This window comes from Symphodus melops (assembly GCF_947650265.1).
Source record: "Symphodus melops genome assembly, chromosome: 3".
In the NCBI taxonomy this organism is placed as follows: Eukaryota; Metazoa; Chordata; class Actinopteri; order Labriformes; family Labridae; genus Symphodus; species Symphodus melops.
The window spans coordinates 27,324,606-27,344,273 of NC_136693.1; the positions used below are offsets into that span (position 1 = coordinate 27,324,606).

The window sequence follows — 19,668 nt, forward strand, 5'->3', positions numbered from 1 at the left end:
TCTCTCTCTCTCTCTCTCTCTCTCTCTGTTAGTTTCCCTCCGTCAAGCCCAATATCTTATTGTTATTTGACGATCACAGTAACAAAAACACAAACAGGCTGGTCAGCTGCCAAGTCATGAATTTCCAAGGCAGTTTTTCACCATGGTTGGCTCTACATCTTTAACTCCTGTACTGCTCTTTTTTCTCTTCTCTTATTTTTTTAGCCATCTTTGAACCCTATTATCTATACAGATTAACGGAAAAAAAACTTTGATTTAGCACCACAGTATGGTGAGGGTCAACAAACATCAGTAAAATACTTTATTTACTTTACATTCCTTTGTACAGCTATGTGTAAGCTTTTATATTCATTCATAGGTGAATAGAAATGATGTTGATGAAAGAGTAACACGATAAGAGACTCTGGTACTCTGGCTGGTTTGACAAATAATAATTAGTAAAAATCCCTTGGGCGGTGTGCTTTTTCACTAACTCAATCTCTTCTCCACAGAAAAACCCAGAGAGGCCTGTTTTGACCCTGGTAACATTATGAATGCCAGTCGGACAGGTTACGACTACAAACTGGGATCTCAGGTGTCATACAACTGTCACCACGGCTACACAACAGTGGGCAGGGAAACCATCACCTGTGTCATGGGGCATGATGGGAAGCCAGTGTGGGACAGTGCTCTGCCATCTTGTAAAGGTAGGAAATGCACATCAAATACTAAACTTCCCATACTGTACATATGCACCATGATGACCCTAATCTTATAGGCTCCTCCCTGCTTATGATAAACTATTGGAAAAATCACCCGCGTGTGCTTGCACACATCAACATGCTCTTAAAAGTTGCACTCAATACTTAAAGTTACCATGTACAAAACCGAGCAAAATAATGACTTGCTGAAAAAGTGAAATGTTATTCTGTGTGTGTGTTTTTTTGTAGCTGTGTGAGTGTGTGTGTGTGTGTGTGTGTGTGCACATCAACAGAGTCCGTCAGCAATTGGAAGGCTGAACTGTCTAACTGATTGACAGCTCAGAGAGCCAAGGAAGTGACAACTGACAAACTGCCATTCAAAGTGTATATGTGATTTTGGGGATTTGGGGTATGTGCGTGTGTGTGTGTGTGTGTGTGTGTGTGCGCGTGTGTGTGCATATTTGAGGCTGTGCCTGCCTCAGTGTGTGTGTGATCTTGGCCTGATGCCACATGGGTATACAATTCAAATAAGCCATGGAGCAAGATGGCAGGACATGGAAGGAATTTTAAAGCGAGCACAAATGACACAAAACAAGAACACACACACACACACACACACACACACACACACACACACACACACTGAGAAAATACAACCTACTTACGTATACTTTTTAACACTTTCACAAAGGCTCCTTTGAAAGCTTGTTAAATAATGTCTGAGACACAACAAAGAGGGGAGAGAATGGAAGATGTGATAATTGCACTCACGTAGCTTAACAATGAATAACAGACAGCAGGGGACGAAATGCTCATGGACTTATTTCTTATTTCTCGATCAATCAGCCGCCTCTCTGTGACACTTCTTTGTCCAGTATGGTTTTCAAATAAGACTATGTGATAATCTGTTGATCAAAAGCATAAAATAAGAAACAAGCGTAATTCAATATACATTTTCTTTTATATATTGTGAGCTACATCTTTGAGGAACTTTAAATGAGTAAAGTTATTGACAGAAAAATGTCATTTTTTTGCGTGGATGTAATGAAGATGTAGCACATTGTTGTGGGCCTCACTCGTTCAGTTTCTTTCAATTAGAGGATTAGAACTGACTTCAGAGGAGGAGTCAGGGAGACAGTTAGTCTGTTCTTTAAGGCCATGATTTAACAAATCATCAACAATTCTCATTTCTTGCCTGGACTAAATTAGAATTTTCCAGTATTTGTAGGCATACACAAAGACTATCAGTATTTGTCTTCATTAGCAAATGGTGGTGGCTGAAATTGATTCAGATTTTTATTCAGATGCTCTTCCCCCACAATAAAGTATTGATGGACTGAAGCCAAGTATTGATATTTTAGTCGCATTTGACTGCTCGTAATGGAAGACCACATAATGGTGCTCCATCAGATAAAAAAAAAAGATCTCAAACTCTGAAAGGCTGAACTGAATCAGGCTGTTGATTCATGTATCATGTATTAATTGATGTTTACTTTACTCCCTTAAGGTGTGTTCTCCTTTAGCTACAAAATGCTGTAATGCAGTTTAGGCTGTCATTCAGTGAGTACAATTACACTTTAAAATTCCAGTGTGGAGTTAAGCTGGTTATAATAAAACACCCATATTTCATACTGATGCCTCTGTATGACCTACAAAAACAAAGCAGACAGTCAGGGATGAGACTGATAACTTCTGCAAATGCCTGATAGAGATTAGGCTGCAGAAACACCTTTTGTGTTCAATGCTCACTTTAGAGGAGCTCTTATATGCTGAGCCATATTTCTTATACATGCATATAATAGTACAGTGTTGAATCTCTACACAAAACCTCAGACACATGATACACAGTTGTTGGCGTAATCCCCAGATATTGTTTCTTTCTATTAGGATCGAGATGTTATGAAAAACTTTGCACTTAAAGGAGGTTATACAAACCCTGACTGCTCTTTTAAGGACACGTCCACCCAGAAGCTCACTCAAGTTCTCCTGCAACTGCAAACATAGATGGCCAATCAGAGGAAAGTGGGCATGTGGGTATGTTGGCCTTAAAGATACAGAAACTGAAATTAAACATTTAAGGGAGAGGTATCAGATTAATTTTTAGCTACAAAGCTCGCAACGCTTCTCAATAGGTGTCCCAGACTGACAGGGTTAATGGTGAAAGTGAGTATTATAGTTCTCCTTTCGGTGACTGTTAAAGGACAGCAGGATGATTTTCTTTCTTATGTATCGGAAAGCACAAAGATAAGACAAACTGCTTTGTCCTCAGTGGGGTTCAAAAATCAGAACAAAATGATTGTTCCAGTAGCTTAAAGCAGGTGCTTCTTTATCATTCTCTTATTCTAGGTACCTGACAAAATATAGGGGAAACATATCTTGTTAGCTCCTATGCAAATATATTGCTTAAAATGATAAGATAGAGGGTAATGCATTGACACCACTTTTCCACCAGACTACGGCCCCTAAGTGAGACTAAGTGTCGAAACATTCTCAGCTGTTTTCACTTAGGGAAATGAATCAAACAAGAGAGAATACAGATGAATATCTGCTTACATTAAAGGGATACTTCACCCATTTACATGAAGCTGTGTATCATTAGAAACATGGTAGTAGTGTTGAATGGTCGTGAATCCAACCCTCATTTTGCCCTGAGACGAGAAAAAATTGTTTTTCTTTGCTTGAAAGTTTTCTTAATGTGATGCAAAAAGCGTCATATTGCATCACATGAAGAAAACTTCCAGGCAAAGAAAAACACATTTTTCTCGTCTCAGGGCAAAATGAGGGCTGGATTCACGACCATTCAACACTACTACCATGTTTCTAATGATACAAAGCTTCATGCAAATGGGTGAAGTATCCCTTTAAGGACATTGAGACATGACAGAAGAGAGCTCGACAGTTTGCTAAAGACACAGTGGACCGTGGACTTTGACATTTGGCCAGAAATTGCTTCCTGACATTTATATGTACCTGATTTCAAAGCCGGGGAAGTAGACAAATCAAAGCATGAAGTCAAACATTAGCATGGTTGGATCATTGCGGGGGTCAGGGTGTAGGGATCCAGTTGTTTCTCCATATATCACTGATCCACTTCTTTTACTTCAGCTTTGGGAAGAGTGTTCTTTGCTGTATCTGTTTGTTGATTCAGGAGCACAAAAGCGACTTTCTTGACGCAAGCTCAATTTGTTGAACTGTTGCTGCCTGTTTATTTCTAATGTGACGACTACGAACAACCCACCTCTCAACGCTCATAATTATTGTGCAGGTTACTTTCACTTCATTATTTGAAGATATATTTAGTATTTCACCAGAAAAATAAATCAAGTTAATTCACTGATTTCATTTAATCTGTGATCAATATTTTTGGACTAAACTATTCTTTATCTTTTGCTGCAGGATCAGCTGTGTTGCATTGCACTTTGCAGGATTTTTGGTTAGAATAAAAACATAATCCGTTGTCTTTAGATGCTGCGTCATCATCGTTCGTACTGATATTTACAGTGTGCGATCGATCTGATGAAATACATTACATTTGTTAAGGATCTATCCTGCCTGTGGAGAACGTCAGGGGATATTAACTAAAAATATGGTACTTTTAATTATTACTAAATGTTAATGCTTGTTGGTAATCAGGATATGCTTTCTGCCTTTCACTGGCTGTAACTGCATTGACTCCCACCGACGTTGATGTCTGTTATCTATTTTGTGTATCGCAATGGGTCCAGTTGTTTTTTACAAGCTGATTGACCAACCACAACATTTTGCAACAAAGTTAACTCGGCTCTTCTTTGGTTCAGTTTGTGTGTTCTATATTTTACCCCCAGTAACACAGATCTGAATTCAGTTACTGGCTCGGACCCTTTTTGTGTCCCAGATTCAGGCAATGATTGATGTAAATGACACTCTAGACCAATTCATAAACTGTATTTAAAGCAGAACAGTTTAACTAAATCTTCCGAGTAATATAGCTCTTCTCCTCCCTTGGCCCATATTGCACATTGGATTTTCTCCCCACATAGTTTGTGAAGTTTCTCTGTCTGTCTGTCCGTCTCTATCTTTGGGCAGCTCCTGGGGCTTTTAGACCAAACTCATTAGACAGGGTGAGACCTCTTTAAATAATACATCACCACTTACACTCCCTCTGTCTCCTCTGTACCCCCCCTCCCCACCCCCCCCCCCTCACATTTTCCTCTTTCACCTTCTATTTTCTTTATTCTGTACTTATCCCCCCCACCCCCCTTTGCTCGCTTTCCTATTTTACCTTCCTCCCACCTTCTCTGTCTGTGGCTGATATACTCTACATTTTTCTCTCACGATTTTTCTCTGGCTCGCTCTCGTTCTAATTCTCTCTCTCTCAACCACACACACACTCACACATGCACACACATCCCATCCTAAACCACTCTTTTATTGGTTTCCATGGTAACTAAGAGCTGGTGCGAGGAAGAAGGAATTCTCTGTGACTGTTGATAGGGTGTGTTTGAGTGTGTGTGTGTGTGTGTGTGTGTGTGTGTGTGTGTGAGAGAGAGAGAGAGAGAGAGAGAGAGAGATTGTGTGTGCGTGTGCGTGTATGTGTGCGTGCAAGTGAGGCAGAGAGACACAGAGAGGTAAAGCAAGAGAGAGACGTAGCTATTACAGAGTGCCGCCCAGAGGCAGACTTCACGCACATGCATCTTCCCACAAAAAACACACACATGCACTCAGACTATGGGAAACCACTCATGTTCATGCAAACTTGCTTGATTTCTCGACTGTTATCCATGGTGTGTTTAAGTACATGAATTTGTTATGGTCTATGACATCACTGCAGGCAACTTTCCAACAAAACATGAACTGTATGCAAATCTGTGTTAACATCTTAAATCAAGCTTGTACATCACTGCTGGGATTTTAATTATAACTCTCTTCTGCTGTGAAAGGTATACAGTAAATAGACACGCAAAAGGGACCTTGTGTGCCTGTCACAAAGCATTTTAAATGTAAAAGTTTGATTGCTCTCCATCGGTAGTAAGCACGCAACACATCGGCGGCTGTTCTGTATTCAAAACTTGACAAGTAACTTCAGGGTGACAAACTTATTGTTAGCCTTGATTAACATCATGGCTACAGCTCCGTCCTGACACTGATCCCAGATAAGCACACAAAGGAGCCTCTCAGACGACAGCTTCCGAGCTCCATAATTCAAAAAGTGGCTAGAAGCTACTTCAGCTGACTTCACAAGCTAGAAGTCACCCAAGCTTTTCAATGATTGAAGTTAATTGTATGCAATGCTAATTAGGGGAATTCAACTTGTTGCTTTGTTTTTATTGTTGGTGCCTTTTGTAGTTGTTGTCTTCTTCAAGTGGACATATGGCTGTGATGTAGTTCATGCTTTTCAGACTGTATGAGCAAACATTTTTTTGTGAAAAAAATCTAAGATTATTTGATGTTGGCACTAAAAAGCAGGAGTCAGTGTCTGTGCAAACCTAGAGTCTTATTCAATGGTATACACTATAGCTAATAAGCCAGCTCAGAAATCTGAATAGCTTTGTTTACTTCTTCCTGCTCCTTCCTTGTGTCCTAATCACTGTTGGGACTAATGTGTTACTAAGTAACTATGTGAAACGGCTGACAACAGCACAGGATTAAGGTATATCGACACGATTTGACAGGCCAGGCTATGCTAATGTCAGCACAGTAGCATCCTGGGAGAAAGAACGTCATGCACTGGAAACAAACACACAGCCAGCTCAGAATTCAGAGCTTTCTGTTTCAAGAACACACACATTGTTTTCCCCTGCTCGAGTTAAACGACAATAATATAGCAGGGAGTTGAAGTCTATGGGCAGGAAAGAACACTTCTCTCAGAAGAACGAAGCACCGAGCTAAAGAACAACACACTTCTAGTTAGCCCGGTGCTGCAAACACCCGAGACCCAGGGGCAGCTCATGTTAGCTTGTTAGACAAGCAGGAGATACTCCATTCAAACAGCCGGCTTGACTTAAAACACTGGAAGACAGACTATAGACTGATAGACAGGTGTGTTGTCTGTGATGTGCTTCATAACAACTGTTAGGTCTGCTGCCTTTACAAATCTAATTAGTAAAATACTTACATATTGAAAATGACTACACTGCTTTTTGAAATGTGTGAATTGTCACAGCTCAATTCTGATGTGAACATTAATATTATGATTAAAGCAAAAAAAAAAGTGACGCTTAAGTTACTATCCCAAGTAACTTCTTACTTTTATAATACAATAACTCTGGTGGAAACTCAGTAACTTGACTAGCAAATACTTTTTTATTATAGCACCACACAATATGGTCATGTCTGTCTTCTAGAAATCAAAAATGGCAAACCTTAAAATAGGAAGGTGAGAGCCAGTAAGGTCATGTCAACACTTCAGTTAATGACTATCAAAGGTCTTCACCTCCCTGACGCACTCAAGCAGCCTGAATGTGCTTCCAGTGACTGTAAAAGAACAGCAGAGGTCCTTGCTTTTCCAGTGGAAAAAAACCAACAGGTCTCACAATAGGTTCTCATGGCTGGCTAGGCCTGACCGCTCTCTCTACATCTTTATCCATGCTACACTAGGCACTAGTCACTTGTTTTTTCTCTGCGTCCCCTGACCTTCTGAATCACACACTGCGTAGCCACAAGGCTACAGTCATACTCACTCTCTCCTCTGTTGCACTTCTTGAAAAGGGCTGGCTAAAAGAGAATTATGTGGGTTTGGTTAATGATAAAACGTGTAACGTGGAATATACAGAAAATCAAGTTCCTGTTTTATTTCAGCAATGTCTGAACTTGTAGTGACTTTAACAAACTGTGTTCTTAAAAACGTTGCTGCTTTGATCTGAAATATAAAACAACAATATATGAAATACCCTGAAAAAGGCTGATGGTTGTTATTCTTTTTCATCACTATAAATACAGTGTACATGGTCAATACATTGCATTTAGTGCTTTAACTTTTTAACACATCATTATATATATACATATATATACATTCAGATTGTTTGGATTCAGAATGCGTATAAATGGACTGTGTATATGTGAAGTTCTCACATTGTTGTGATGAACTCACTGTCTGAAAATGTAACTCACATCAACTGTCCTGTTAATGGAGGGCAGGGCGACAAACTCCAACTCTCTTTTCACACTTTAGAAATATTGTCCTGTACTCCCACTACCAACCACATGCCCTGCTGTGTGTGTAGGGATAAGAGGCAGACAGTGAGACGTAGGACGACCCAAGTGCTGTGTATTTAGGATTTCTTTTGCATTTTTTTGTGTGTGGTTGTGTGTGTGTGTGTGTGTGTGTGTGTGTGTGTGTGCGTGCGTGTGTGTGCGTGTGTGTGTGTGTGTCAGAGGGTGTGAGTGATCAAAGCAAATCTGTGTGAGGGTTTGATATGGCTGACAGCTGAGCCTAGAGCAGCAACACTGGGGAATTGTGGGTAGATCGAGAAAAGACCTCTAGACCTGAGGGTTTGAATGCAGCAACATGAATCAATCCAAAAAAAATATCGATCGATATCAGTGTGCGGGATCAGTGGGAGTGGAAATAGTGAGGGTGATTACTGTGATGTTGTCGGAAACAAAAAAAGAGAGTAGTAAAGGATAGGAGTGGAGAGTGGGTGGTAGTACAACAACTGTCCAGAAAAGCAGGACAAACCAAAACCACGTTTTACTGTATTTTCCATTCTCAGTGTGTAAATTGGTTTCACTGAGTAAAGCTTAAAGAACACGCACCCAGTTTTAATGCCCACACTCATGCTCTCACAGACTTTGACACATGTCCTGATAAGTCCGCAGGGGCTCAGGGCTGTACCACTGTGAAATCAGAAAGTGCTTCAGGCCTCTCTGGTGGACTTTTTGAGCCCTTTATTCACAGTTTCCACAAGAGTGAAACGCTGAAGACTTTGCTTGAGGGAATGACCCTCTAAGGAGTGTCTGGAATCATACAAGAGAGTGAAAAACTTTATAAAAGCTTGAAAATTGACATTTTATATGTTTCTGTTCTGAAGCTACACATTCAAATGACTATTTGTCATTGTTTGTTATAAGCTGGGCATGAACTGTGCAAATCTGTTTCTCTCCAGATTATTGAGTCCCAGGACTGATTTTGAAGTCCGGACGGGTTCAAGCTTGATCGTGCATCGCCGTACAAGAGAGCACAAGGGCCGATCATGGCCCGATTAGCTGCTCCTGACCTGTTAGATGAATGTCTGACTGCACACTCTTGCATTGTGAAAGCAGAGCCGTGAGTGTGTGTTTTACCCTGAGTGCAGTTGTGAAAATAGCAGACAGTGCCTGTTTGGTCTTGTCACCCTCCTGTCGTGAAAGATATGAATGAAAGAAATGTCGGCAGAAACTTACTGTGGAACTCTTCAGCTGCCAGGAAGTCATTGTTAAGCTTGCAAGATAGGTTGTGCTTTTTTGCTGTGTGTATATGAGAGCGAGAACGTTCTTTGACCATGCTTGTATTTGAGCTGTGCAAGAGACAACGGAAATACACAGATCTGACTTGAACTCCTGTCTGCAAAAGTCTTCATAAGAAACTTGTAGACAATTGTCCATGCTCCGTGCCAATGCAACACGAACAATGTGAGCACTCAGGTTGTGCTCCACTATCAAACTGTCTGAGCACATCAATTGTTAAATTTGGTCGTGTGTCTTCAGCCCTTCACACGCATGGCTGAACTGAAATTCTGTGTATATGAATGTACAGTCAACGTCCATCCTTTAACAAGCAAGAAGACTTGAGCATTTTATGTTTACTGCATTTTAACTCGTGTCAAAAGCTCCCAATAGGTGGCAACTGAGAAACCTTACAGTGTATTAAAGTAACACAGTATCCAAAAATACTTTTTCATTATCTGTTCTGCTGGGGAAAAAAAATCAGGCTATTATCATGTTTTAAAACTGGAACAACATTCATTATTTTTAACTGGAAGTTAATTCAAATCCTCACACTTAAGTGGCCTTTGACTCGTGCTTCACATTAATCCCAAGTGCTGTCCCATTTATCATGCAGCGTTGTCAACCTTTGCACCCTCCTGCTCTCACATTATCATTGCGCCCAGAGGTGATGATGGTTAAAGTCTGTTTGGGATCACAGATGATGTTGTGGGTGGACACTGGAAGTGGGCCAGAAAGGTTTTTGCACTCTAGCAACCAAAACAAGACAAGCAGAGAGGAGGCTGGGAGAGGTGAGAACGAGAGACGATAAGAAAATACCAGAGTATGTGTGTGTGTCGACAGTGACAGATGTGCTTGTTGCTGCTTTTTTCCACACACTCACACATTCAAGAAATCTGACACTAATCTCATTGACCTCTGCTAGCCTAACCTGCAGTGTAAATGTGCTCACACCCACATGCTGTTCTCACATAAGGCCCGTGACTCTCTTGGGGGTGCTCAAGATGGATCAAGCAAAGTACTGGTGGGTCTACTCAGCTTCTTGTGGGTCATGCAGTGGTAGTGGGGATTAATAGGCCTTTTGAAATCCCAGTACGCTGATACAGGAGATCCCACACTGTGCACCAGCTCAGCGTGACATAAATTAACTCACTCAAGTTTTCACCCTGCTGGGTTCTTTTTTGTCAAGATGAAGGAAAGTACTCTGAGGAGGGTGCAGCAGATCTGTCATCTCAGGTATAAAAATGATATTCTACTACGCTAAAGCGCTTTTGTAGATTGCCTTTCAAGTTTCTAATGTGATATACATCTCCCATGCACCGCTATCACATATTAACTATTGCTTCATAGCACTATTATGTGCTGTTATGAGACAATGGGTGTTTTTCTAAGCAGTTCACATTGTCCAATGATCAGTGAAATGCTTCACCTCTTTTAACGATATTTTTCACATGTTTTAAAGAATAAATCACAACTTAACAACCTTGGAAATAAATTAGTGTTCCTTAATGCTGCTAGCCCTTTCGGTTGGAAACCACTTTTTTCTTCACACATAACTACACATACACTCACAGAGAGATCAAAAGATATACTTTCTCAACATTATATAACAATGCCTCTGAGCCACAAGGGTCCAAGTGATATTCGGGCACAACATACATTTTCTGCGAAACTAAACAGCTCTCGAGCCAAAAGCTGAGAAAGTAACAGATGAAAGTAGTGATATGCTCACCATCTTTGAGTGCAGCGAGCAGTGCTCCCAGCAGCAGGAAGAAAAGAAAACTAGGAAGAGAGGCACGATTAAAATCTGAATGCTTCATTTCAACATGATGTCTGTAAATGACTGAAGCAACAAAGCGAATAAAAGTGTGTATCGCTGCCAGAAGGCTTTGCTTGTTCTGTTGTTATCATAGTTCTACATTGGCTACAGTGTAGTCTGTAAGTATTACTATGTTTTGTACGGCTTGTCTTTGTACCCTGCGAGCTGTTTTGAAGTGAACTAGATGGATGAACAGTGTTGTTCCAATTTTAGGACGTAGCAGCAGAACAATGATCCGAGTGTACAAACAAGACAACCGATGAATAGTTTATGGTCAAACAGAGGAGAGTGGCTATACTGTAGCTTTGCCAGTTCAATCACCTGACCTCAATCCAACCTATCATATTTTCTGGAAACATACAATATGTGAAGTTGGCTGCAGCACAGGCATGGCAGAACATCACAAGGATACCAAATGTATGTTGATATATGTGGGCCTCACTTAGTTTATTTTTTTGAACCTTCATGTGCTCAGAGGAGTTTCTCTTTGAGCGGTGATCTCCCTCACAGAGGTGCACACATTTATACCTGGAGACGCCAAAGTCCAATGACCACAGTTTGATCTGCTAGCTGAGGCAGCTGGAGCTGAGCAGTGCTTGTGCATTATGGAACTGGTGACCTTTCACTTCCATGTATACAATTTATAGAAGCTACACAGCACAATTGATCGCAGGAATATACGTCCTACCTACCAACAATCGTTCCCAGATAAAATATTTATGAATAGTCAAATCATCTTCAACATTACCTGCATTCATTTCAGGTTCCTTTTGAACCCAACGTTGAAATTTATTATGGTGGAGTTCAACCGCGATTTGATATAAGTCGTAAAGTCTTAAACATGAGAACATCATTTTTAAACATGTGAAAGATGTGCAGAGGAACTGCACTGAAACATTTGAGCCTGTCATTCAGGTTGTACAATCAGTTTGAAATCATCATCTGGTTTTAATAATAAGGATACATTTGTTTTATAAAGGGCATTTAAAGGAACTCAATCAATTAATGAATCTTTATTTGATTAAGACCAATTCATAACAAATGTTGATCACTTAAAGAGTAGGAAAAAGTCCCCCCTCTCTGTTCTATAATCTAAAAGAACTAACATTGATCCAACATAAAGACAAATGTATTTAGTAAAACTTCCTTTCAGAGGCTGAAACCTCGAGCAGAACCAGACTCATCTGCTGAGACTGTGCTTGAAAAATGTCTCAGAGGGGGATACAGGAAGAAGGATGGGGACAAGCATAAGAACAATAACTATGAATAAGATAGATCTATGTCAGTAAGAATGCTAAAATTACAAGTAATCAGAACTTAATGTGTTAATAAATAGAGGTCAAAGTTGAGCAGCTCTAAGATAAACGCTTAAAAAGGCAAAAGCCTTATCACGAATAAAAATGAGCAGATCTAACTTTTATCGCCCGTTTGCTTTTATTGTCTGTTGTGACTCACTTCTTTTTTACCTGTATTTAAAAGAGATATACAAGCTCTTTGCTGCTCAGGCTACATTTGTTTAGAGCCTAAAGTAACAATTCAACAAGGTCAAAAACTTTGACGAGGAGATAAATCATTGTGTCCTACAAATTACTACTTACAAGGAGTTAGTCATTAAATGCTAAGGAGATTAAAAGGATCATGTGGAGGAGCATGTGCTTTATTGGTGTCTTTTTGAGGTGCACACAAAGATCTCACATTCTAAGAACGATAACATCTTTCAAATGGAAATGATTTATAAAGCATTCCATGAAACATCAATAGATAACTTCACTGAGGCTGCAAGGCTGTCTAAATGCTACTTGAAACAGGATTTCAAACACTGTCACATACTGTCAGACATTTCTAGTTACATGTTGAATATTAATTGCTTAAGATCTCAGTAGGTAATAAAAGGATATTAATTAAGCTTGGATAGGATGCACAAATGCTACGTTGCCTTTTCAGTATTTATAAAACTCCTTAGTAATACAGCAGATGGCTCTGAACTATTCCAAGGATTTGAAGACAGATGCACATGAAAAAGAGTAAAAAAAAAAAAGTTTAATCATCGAAGTGCATTAGTGACTCGGTGAGCGTCAGATTGAGTACAAATTAAATGACCACTTATCCATCATTCAGAGTGCGCTCTTTGTTTGTGACTATCACATTATTGAAAGTTGTCTATTTACTGCGACCTCTTTAATACCTAAAAGCTTATTTTTGTTCTTCATATTTATCCTGAAGTAATCAGTGCAGCTCCTCTGCACATCTTAAAATAATAATGTTTATGCTTTGCCTGCTGAGGTTTCTGTCGAATATATCGAAAGGTAATTAAAAACCATCCTTTCCCACTGCAACCCTCTTTTAATATATCTGCACAAGGCTGAAGCTGCTCTTTAAAGATGAATAATTTTCCACACATGGCCATTGAAAGCTGTGTGAACATTATTAAGTGTGCAATGCTTCCTTAAATGCATATATAATGTATAAGGAAGAGAGCCATACCTTGCTAACATTAACACATGCTTTTAGACTGGCCTTTTCAGACTGGCGAGTCTGTTTCAAGAGAGAACATACAGTCCTGTGTTTGGGCACAGAAATGGTTAGCTTTGTAAATGTCTCTCTGAGTCATGACTACTGTCGACAATGAGTGAGGAACGTGTCTACATCAGGTTTACATGGACAGGACAGCTGACATACTCTTCCCCTCCTGGCATGTAAAACCTTCTTCAGTCAAGGGAAAAGACTTAACTCACTTCTTATTGTAATATCACAGAAGCATTTCTAGATTACGGTGAAGCTATGAGCCAACCAAAAGTGTGCTAAGATTAGCCTGCTAACACAGCAGTGCAGGCCACAGACAAATGCAGCTTGAGTGAAGGACTCGCTTGTCCGCCACTTGTGCTAAACTTGTCTGTGCTAACTAGAGTGGAGGGGGTTTGGAGGTGTGTTGCTGCAGGAGAGCGGAGGATTCAGTGTGGCGGAGCTTCAGCCAAACAGCAGCTTGTTTTTGTTTTTTCCTAATGCTGGTGCTCAAAGGCACCATCTATCCGTTCAAAAAGTTTCACATTCTTCCTTTAAGCAGGCTAAAAGAGTGAGAAACTGAGGCCCTTGGAAGAATTTACACTGTGCAGTCAACATAAACAGCACATGCAACATGCATGGGATGCATGAGTGTAAAATGTGACTTTTTGTTTCATGACTAAAAGTCATTGTTTTTGTACAGCTCCATGTGGAGGGCAGTATGGAGGATCTGAAGGAGTTGTTCTGTCACCAAACTATCCTTTGAACTACACCACAAGGCAGACCTGCTCCTACTCCATCAGTGTATCCCCACAGTTTGGTGAGTAGAGAAATGAGCACCAAATGTATATTAAAAACAAGAGGTTCAGTGAGTGAAACACCCGAGTAAAAGCTAACTACTAACTTTTTAATCTTCTGTCCTTCTTTTGGCTCTGTCAGTTGTGTTTGGCCAGTTCGCTGTTTTTCAGACAGCGATGAATGACTCCGTGGAGCTGTTTGATGGAGCCAATGAGAACGCTCGATTGCTCAGTTCCCTGGCTGGCTCGCATTCAGGTGAGTCCTCAGTCATCAGCTATCTCTGTTAAATACAGCTTTACTTTATAATTTGTACTCAGAGTAAGATCAAGTTTCAATGTTTTAAAAGTTTACCCCGGTTTTCCCTTTTTCCTCTATGCTCCTGAGCACATCTTTGAAAAAGATAAAACAATGAAATCATCTGTAAGGAACCAGCTCTTGGGGGCTGTAGAACACAGCAGCAGTAGTCGTTATCACAATTTACTTGACAGTGATGTATTTGGTGGAAATCCATCATGGGTTATCTTTACAAGAGGAAATCAGTGGTGGAAAGCGCCTCAGTGGGGCTCGTACAATATAAAGTGGAGCTGATACTCCTCAATACAATCCTCCATGGGTTTCCCTTTTCCTCCAACTTTGAGTCATCCCAGCTTGGCAACTTTCAGTCACTGCACAGTGACTCCCTCTGCCTGGGTAGAGATCGTAACATGAGGCTAAATCGATGTATCTGACATTTTAAGGAGGAAGAAATATGAAGGAATGTTGATGAACAAATTCATAAGCCGAATGTGCCGTCATTGCCTCGGAGTTTCGTGTTCTCCTGTGGAGTGTAATGGCCAGGGGGCAGGCTGCAGGGGAATCCCACAGAAATCGTCATTTAGTGTCTTTTCTATTGAAATCAGTGCTGATTAAATATTTCCTTTGCACTGTTTATTCAGTTGGGTGCTTGTAAGTATGATTAGCTATTTAAATATCTGAGAGGAGTAGAGTTTGTTGTTAAAAACATGATCAAACTCAAGATAGATTTATTGGTTCTGTGGGATATTATTTTTTAATTTTACAGACAGCTTTACATTTTTTTCTCCCATTGTACCTATTCTCCTTTTTGTGTTGATCCGCCTGCTTAAATCAAAGCTTTAGTAACATGAAAGTTCATGCTCGTCTAAATGTACAGTAGCTGCACACCGAACATGTTTTTTGTTCATGTTTGATATTCATTAGTTCAGGTAAAGGAATCCAGTGTATCCAATGAAAACAAGTGGCTTATTTCTTAAAGTTAATTTGAGGTTGAAGACCTCCTTTTCATTGAAACTGGCAGCAAAGAAAGAAACACACTAGGCTTCAGAGAACAGTTAGCCGCATCATTACCATACCACACGCGCATGCAAACACGCACACAGACGGCTTTGGAGCACATTGTTCCAGCTATCTGACTGATTAACCTGACACACAAACATAATAGCACACATGCACACAATCCAAACTTAAAGAGCACACACAAACACACATGCACACGCACACACACACACACACACACAAACACACACACACACACACACACACACACACACACAAACACACATCTCCATGCAGCTAATGACGGTTCTAAATGTCAGCCACACCAGAGCATGTTATTCTCATTTATCACTGTTACTGAGTTTGCTTGTGTAGCCTGTGCATATCAATCTGTGTGTGTGTGTGTGTGTGTATGTGTGTCTGTGTCTGTGTGTGTGTGTGTGTGCGTGTGCGTGTGCGTGTGCGTGCATGTAGTTTGTGCATTCTTATTATTGTAAGGGCCACATTGTAGCCTGAGGTGAAAATGAGAAACCCCGCTTAGTGCTGAGTTATGAATGTAAACTAGCACAGTTAAATGTAGGGCTATGAGTGACAGTGGAGCATGCAGCCTGTGAAAGATTGTGTGTGATCATGTGTGGCTGTGTGTACCTGCTCATATGGAGCTCTATGTCTCTTCTGTGCATCAATTGGCTGTACTTTAAATAAAAAGGAAAGAAAAATACATGAAGCTGTGATTTCTTTGGAGAGTAATTCCAGCAGTTGTGATTCATTATCATGAATGTGTGTGTGTGTAATTGTATGTCCCAGGTGAAACATTGCCATTGGCAACTTCCAATCAGATCATGCTGAGGTTCAATGCTAAGAGTGGCCAGTCAGCTAGAGGCTTTCACTTTGTCTACCAAGGTAACTCTTCTGTTTCTTTATCTCTCACATACACACCTAAACACAATATGTTTTATCAACTTACCTTCAATGTGAAGCTCCATCTTCTAATATCTGTATTTCTGTTATTTTTTAAATTTTATTTTCATTACTAATCTGTGTTTTTTCCTTTTATTGGGGCAGCTGTTCCCCGCACCAGTGACAGTCAGTGCAGCTCAGTGCCTGAGCCTCGGTATGGTCGACGGCTCGGTTCAGAGTTCTCGGCTGGCTCTGTGGTTCGCTTCGAGTGCAGTCCAGGTTATCTGCTGAAAGGATTCAGTGCCATCCGGTGCCAGGCCGTGCCAGGTGCTCTCGCACAGTGGAATGCAACAACACCGACCTGTGTTGGTAAGGCTGCCTGACCCTGAATGTGTACAGATGTACAGCTAACAAAAACCAGCTCCATTGTAAGAAATCAATCCTCTCTGTGAATCATCCACTGTCAAAGTAAAGTTTCTGACATTATCTCTAACAAACTAAATGTATGCCTACGTGAAACATCTGTCTGCTGTGAGCAAGCCTTTTGCAAACAGAATAAACTGTCACCTCAGTTTATGGCATAAATGATGTTTGTTATCATATTTCCATTCGCTCTGACCCCATGTAGTGCTTGTTTGAACACCATATTGTCACAGAGTAGGCACAGACATATCCCAGCAACTTGTCTTTCCTGTTAGCCAATTAGTTGACAGAGATTGTCATGAAATGCATATTTTATATTGTCACTCCAGTTCCCTGCAGCGGCAATTTAACTGAACGTCGAGGTACAATACTGTCTCCTGGCTATCCTGAACCTTACCCGAACAGTCTCAACTGTCTGTGGAGGATACATGTCAGTGAAGGAGCTGGGATTCAGGTACTGATGTGTATGCACTCAGAAAAAATACAAATAAATCTACAACAACTGTGAAACATCCCAAAAAAGTTTTTATTTCATTTATTTAATTATTTTCATTGTTTGCCATTTAGATCCAAGTGATGACGTTTGCGACTGAGCACAACTGGGACTCGCTGGAGATCTACGATGGAGGAGACATGACAGCTCCTAAATTAGGGTCATTTTCTGGTATGACAATATGTTCACGCACGCACGCACGCACACAGACACACACACACACACACACACACACAAACAAACAGTTTGTGTGTTTGTGTGTGTGCAGTCACCCACGCATACAAACACTCGGGAGATCCATGATGGATGAGATATGACAGCTCCTAAACTATAGATACAAACACACACACACACACATTAAGACTGACAGTTACACACACATACACACACGCACACATACACACACAGACACACACACACAGAAGATGTATGAAGAATTAGATACGACAGGTTTCAACTATAGATACACACACAGATACAGGGTGCACAAGGGATCTATGATGGATGAGTTTTAATACTAAAAAATATGAAATATATCTGAAATAAATTTCTTGAAGACTCAGAATTCTTCAGATTTCCTGACGGTCTGGGAGAGGACGACAAGAAAAGAGGAAGGGAGGGGAGCAGAGGGGTTCACTGAGAGTTTGAGTGAAGGATGGAAGAAAAAAAGAGAGAAAGGAAAAGAGGGGGAGGAAGACGACAAGGAGGGATAAAGAATGATCTAACCTTTCACAATTTCCCAGTGGAGTTTCCCCTGTGACCTGCCCTGAGCACATACCTGTCACACACCTATCACACATAAAACATGCCGCCCATAGGGCAACACACTCACTGAGACACACACACACACACACACACACAGCTGTGCCCTTCTCAAGAAGGCACACTGGGGAGCTGCCCACTCTAACCACAGTGATCTGGTGGCTGGTCACTGAGCAGCTTCACTGGGGCCGGCGAGGGTTGTTCACACAAGGAAACTCAAATGCTAGCAGTCCGTGAGGGGGGAGCAGGGGTCAGTACCTTTCTCAACACATCATTTCCCAGATGGTCAAAGAATTTAAACAGGCCTCATGGTCAAAGCTTGTTTTATGTATGATGTTTGCATGACATCTCTTTCTATACACTCAATATTGTCTGACATGAACTATTTTGCTCTTGTGTACGTTTGTTTGTAAAAACAATGTATGTGTTTTTTTATCCTTCACGTTTAACTGCAACAGCCTTTTGTCAGAATTAATCTGTGCATGCCAGAGATGAAAAATAATGAGCTGTTCCTGTCTGTTAACATCTAATGTTTCTGTTTATCCGTTTGTTTTGTGCAGGAACCACTGCTCCCGCCCTCCTCAACTCAACGTCCAATCAGCTTCTTCTGCACTTTCAGAGTGACATCAGTGTGGTGGCAGCAGGTTTTCATCTGGAATACAAGAGTAAGTTGAAGTTTTTAACTGAACAGACAGAGAGACAGACATCTAGGGAATGAATATTGGGTGCGTTCTCACTGCAAACCCACAGACACAAACTCTGGCTTCAACATCAAATAACAAGAATCAGTGACCTGAACTGGTATTGCCTTAAAGCATGCACACACACATTTGAACTCACATAGGGGCACACACACACACACACACACACACACACACCTACACAAACAGAACACACCTATAAGCACCTAAATAGAAACAAGTCAGACGCATACATACACAAGTGGTTTTGCTCGTGTCTTTCATGCTGGCAAAGACAGACGAAGGTATAGACCTGCATATTAACATCATGCATTTACACACATACACACCTGTCAGGGCATGGCTGTGCTTTTCAGGCCTTTGTGGTTGTTTTGGCTTAGATTCACTTCTAGATCAATGAGCATGTCCCCTTTCTTGCTTATGTGTGAGTGTGTGTTTGAACAGGCATTCATGTGTGTGTGTGCATGTGTGTGTGTGTGTGTGTGTGTGTGTGTGTGTGCACACATTTGTGGCTCGACAGTCTGAAAACCCAACAGTCTTGTCCAAGGCAGTTCATTATGTCTCATTTCTTTACTTTTGATGTGTGGTCACTCCTCTTGTAGTGGCTTTTGTTATGAAATGAACCGTACATAACAACTATACCGTTAAAGTGGTCTCTTCTTCTACAATATCAAAAATCCGAAGATGAAACATATAATGAGTTGAGAGCAGTGCGGGTGATTTTCCTCGAGTTCCTAGTTTCCATGAAAGAAAGGAAGGATCTCATACGTCATCTCAGTTTTTTTTTGTTTTTTTTTAACCAAGACCCAATGTGAGCTCCAGCTCAAGCTGGGTCCACATTAAATTCAGCTCTCTGTGCCACAATGTGTGCTATCCAATAGAATCTAAGCCGAC

The 19,668-nt window shown here is 40.7% G+C and overlaps 1 protein-coding gene across 3 annotated transcripts in view; it reads left to right on the top strand.

Moving 5' to 3' along the window:
• The window catches only part of LOC306821691 (CUB and sushi domain-containing protein 1), a 418,062-nt gene that overhangs the window by 327,914 nt on the left and 70,480 nt on the right, over window positions 1–19,668 (top strand). For all 3 annotated transcript variants that reach the window (XM_079340244.1, XM_079340245.1, XM_079340246.1), the window contains 8 exons: window positions 492–686; window positions 14,108–14,224; window positions 14,344–14,457; window positions 16,303–16,398; window positions 16,561–16,764; window positions 17,148–17,272; window positions 17,386–17,482; window positions 18,634–18,738. In XM_079340244.1, coding sequence (XP_079196370.1) covers window positions 492–686; window positions 14,108–14,224; window positions 14,344–14,457; window positions 16,303–16,398; window positions 16,561–16,764; window positions 17,148–17,272; window positions 17,386–17,482; window positions 18,634–18,738 — 1,053 coding nt within the window. The remainder of the gene's footprint in view (window positions 1–491; window positions 687–14,107; window positions 14,225–14,343; window positions 14,458–16,302; window positions 16,399–16,560; window positions 16,765–17,147; window positions 17,273–17,385; window positions 17,483–18,633; window positions 18,739–19,668) is intronic.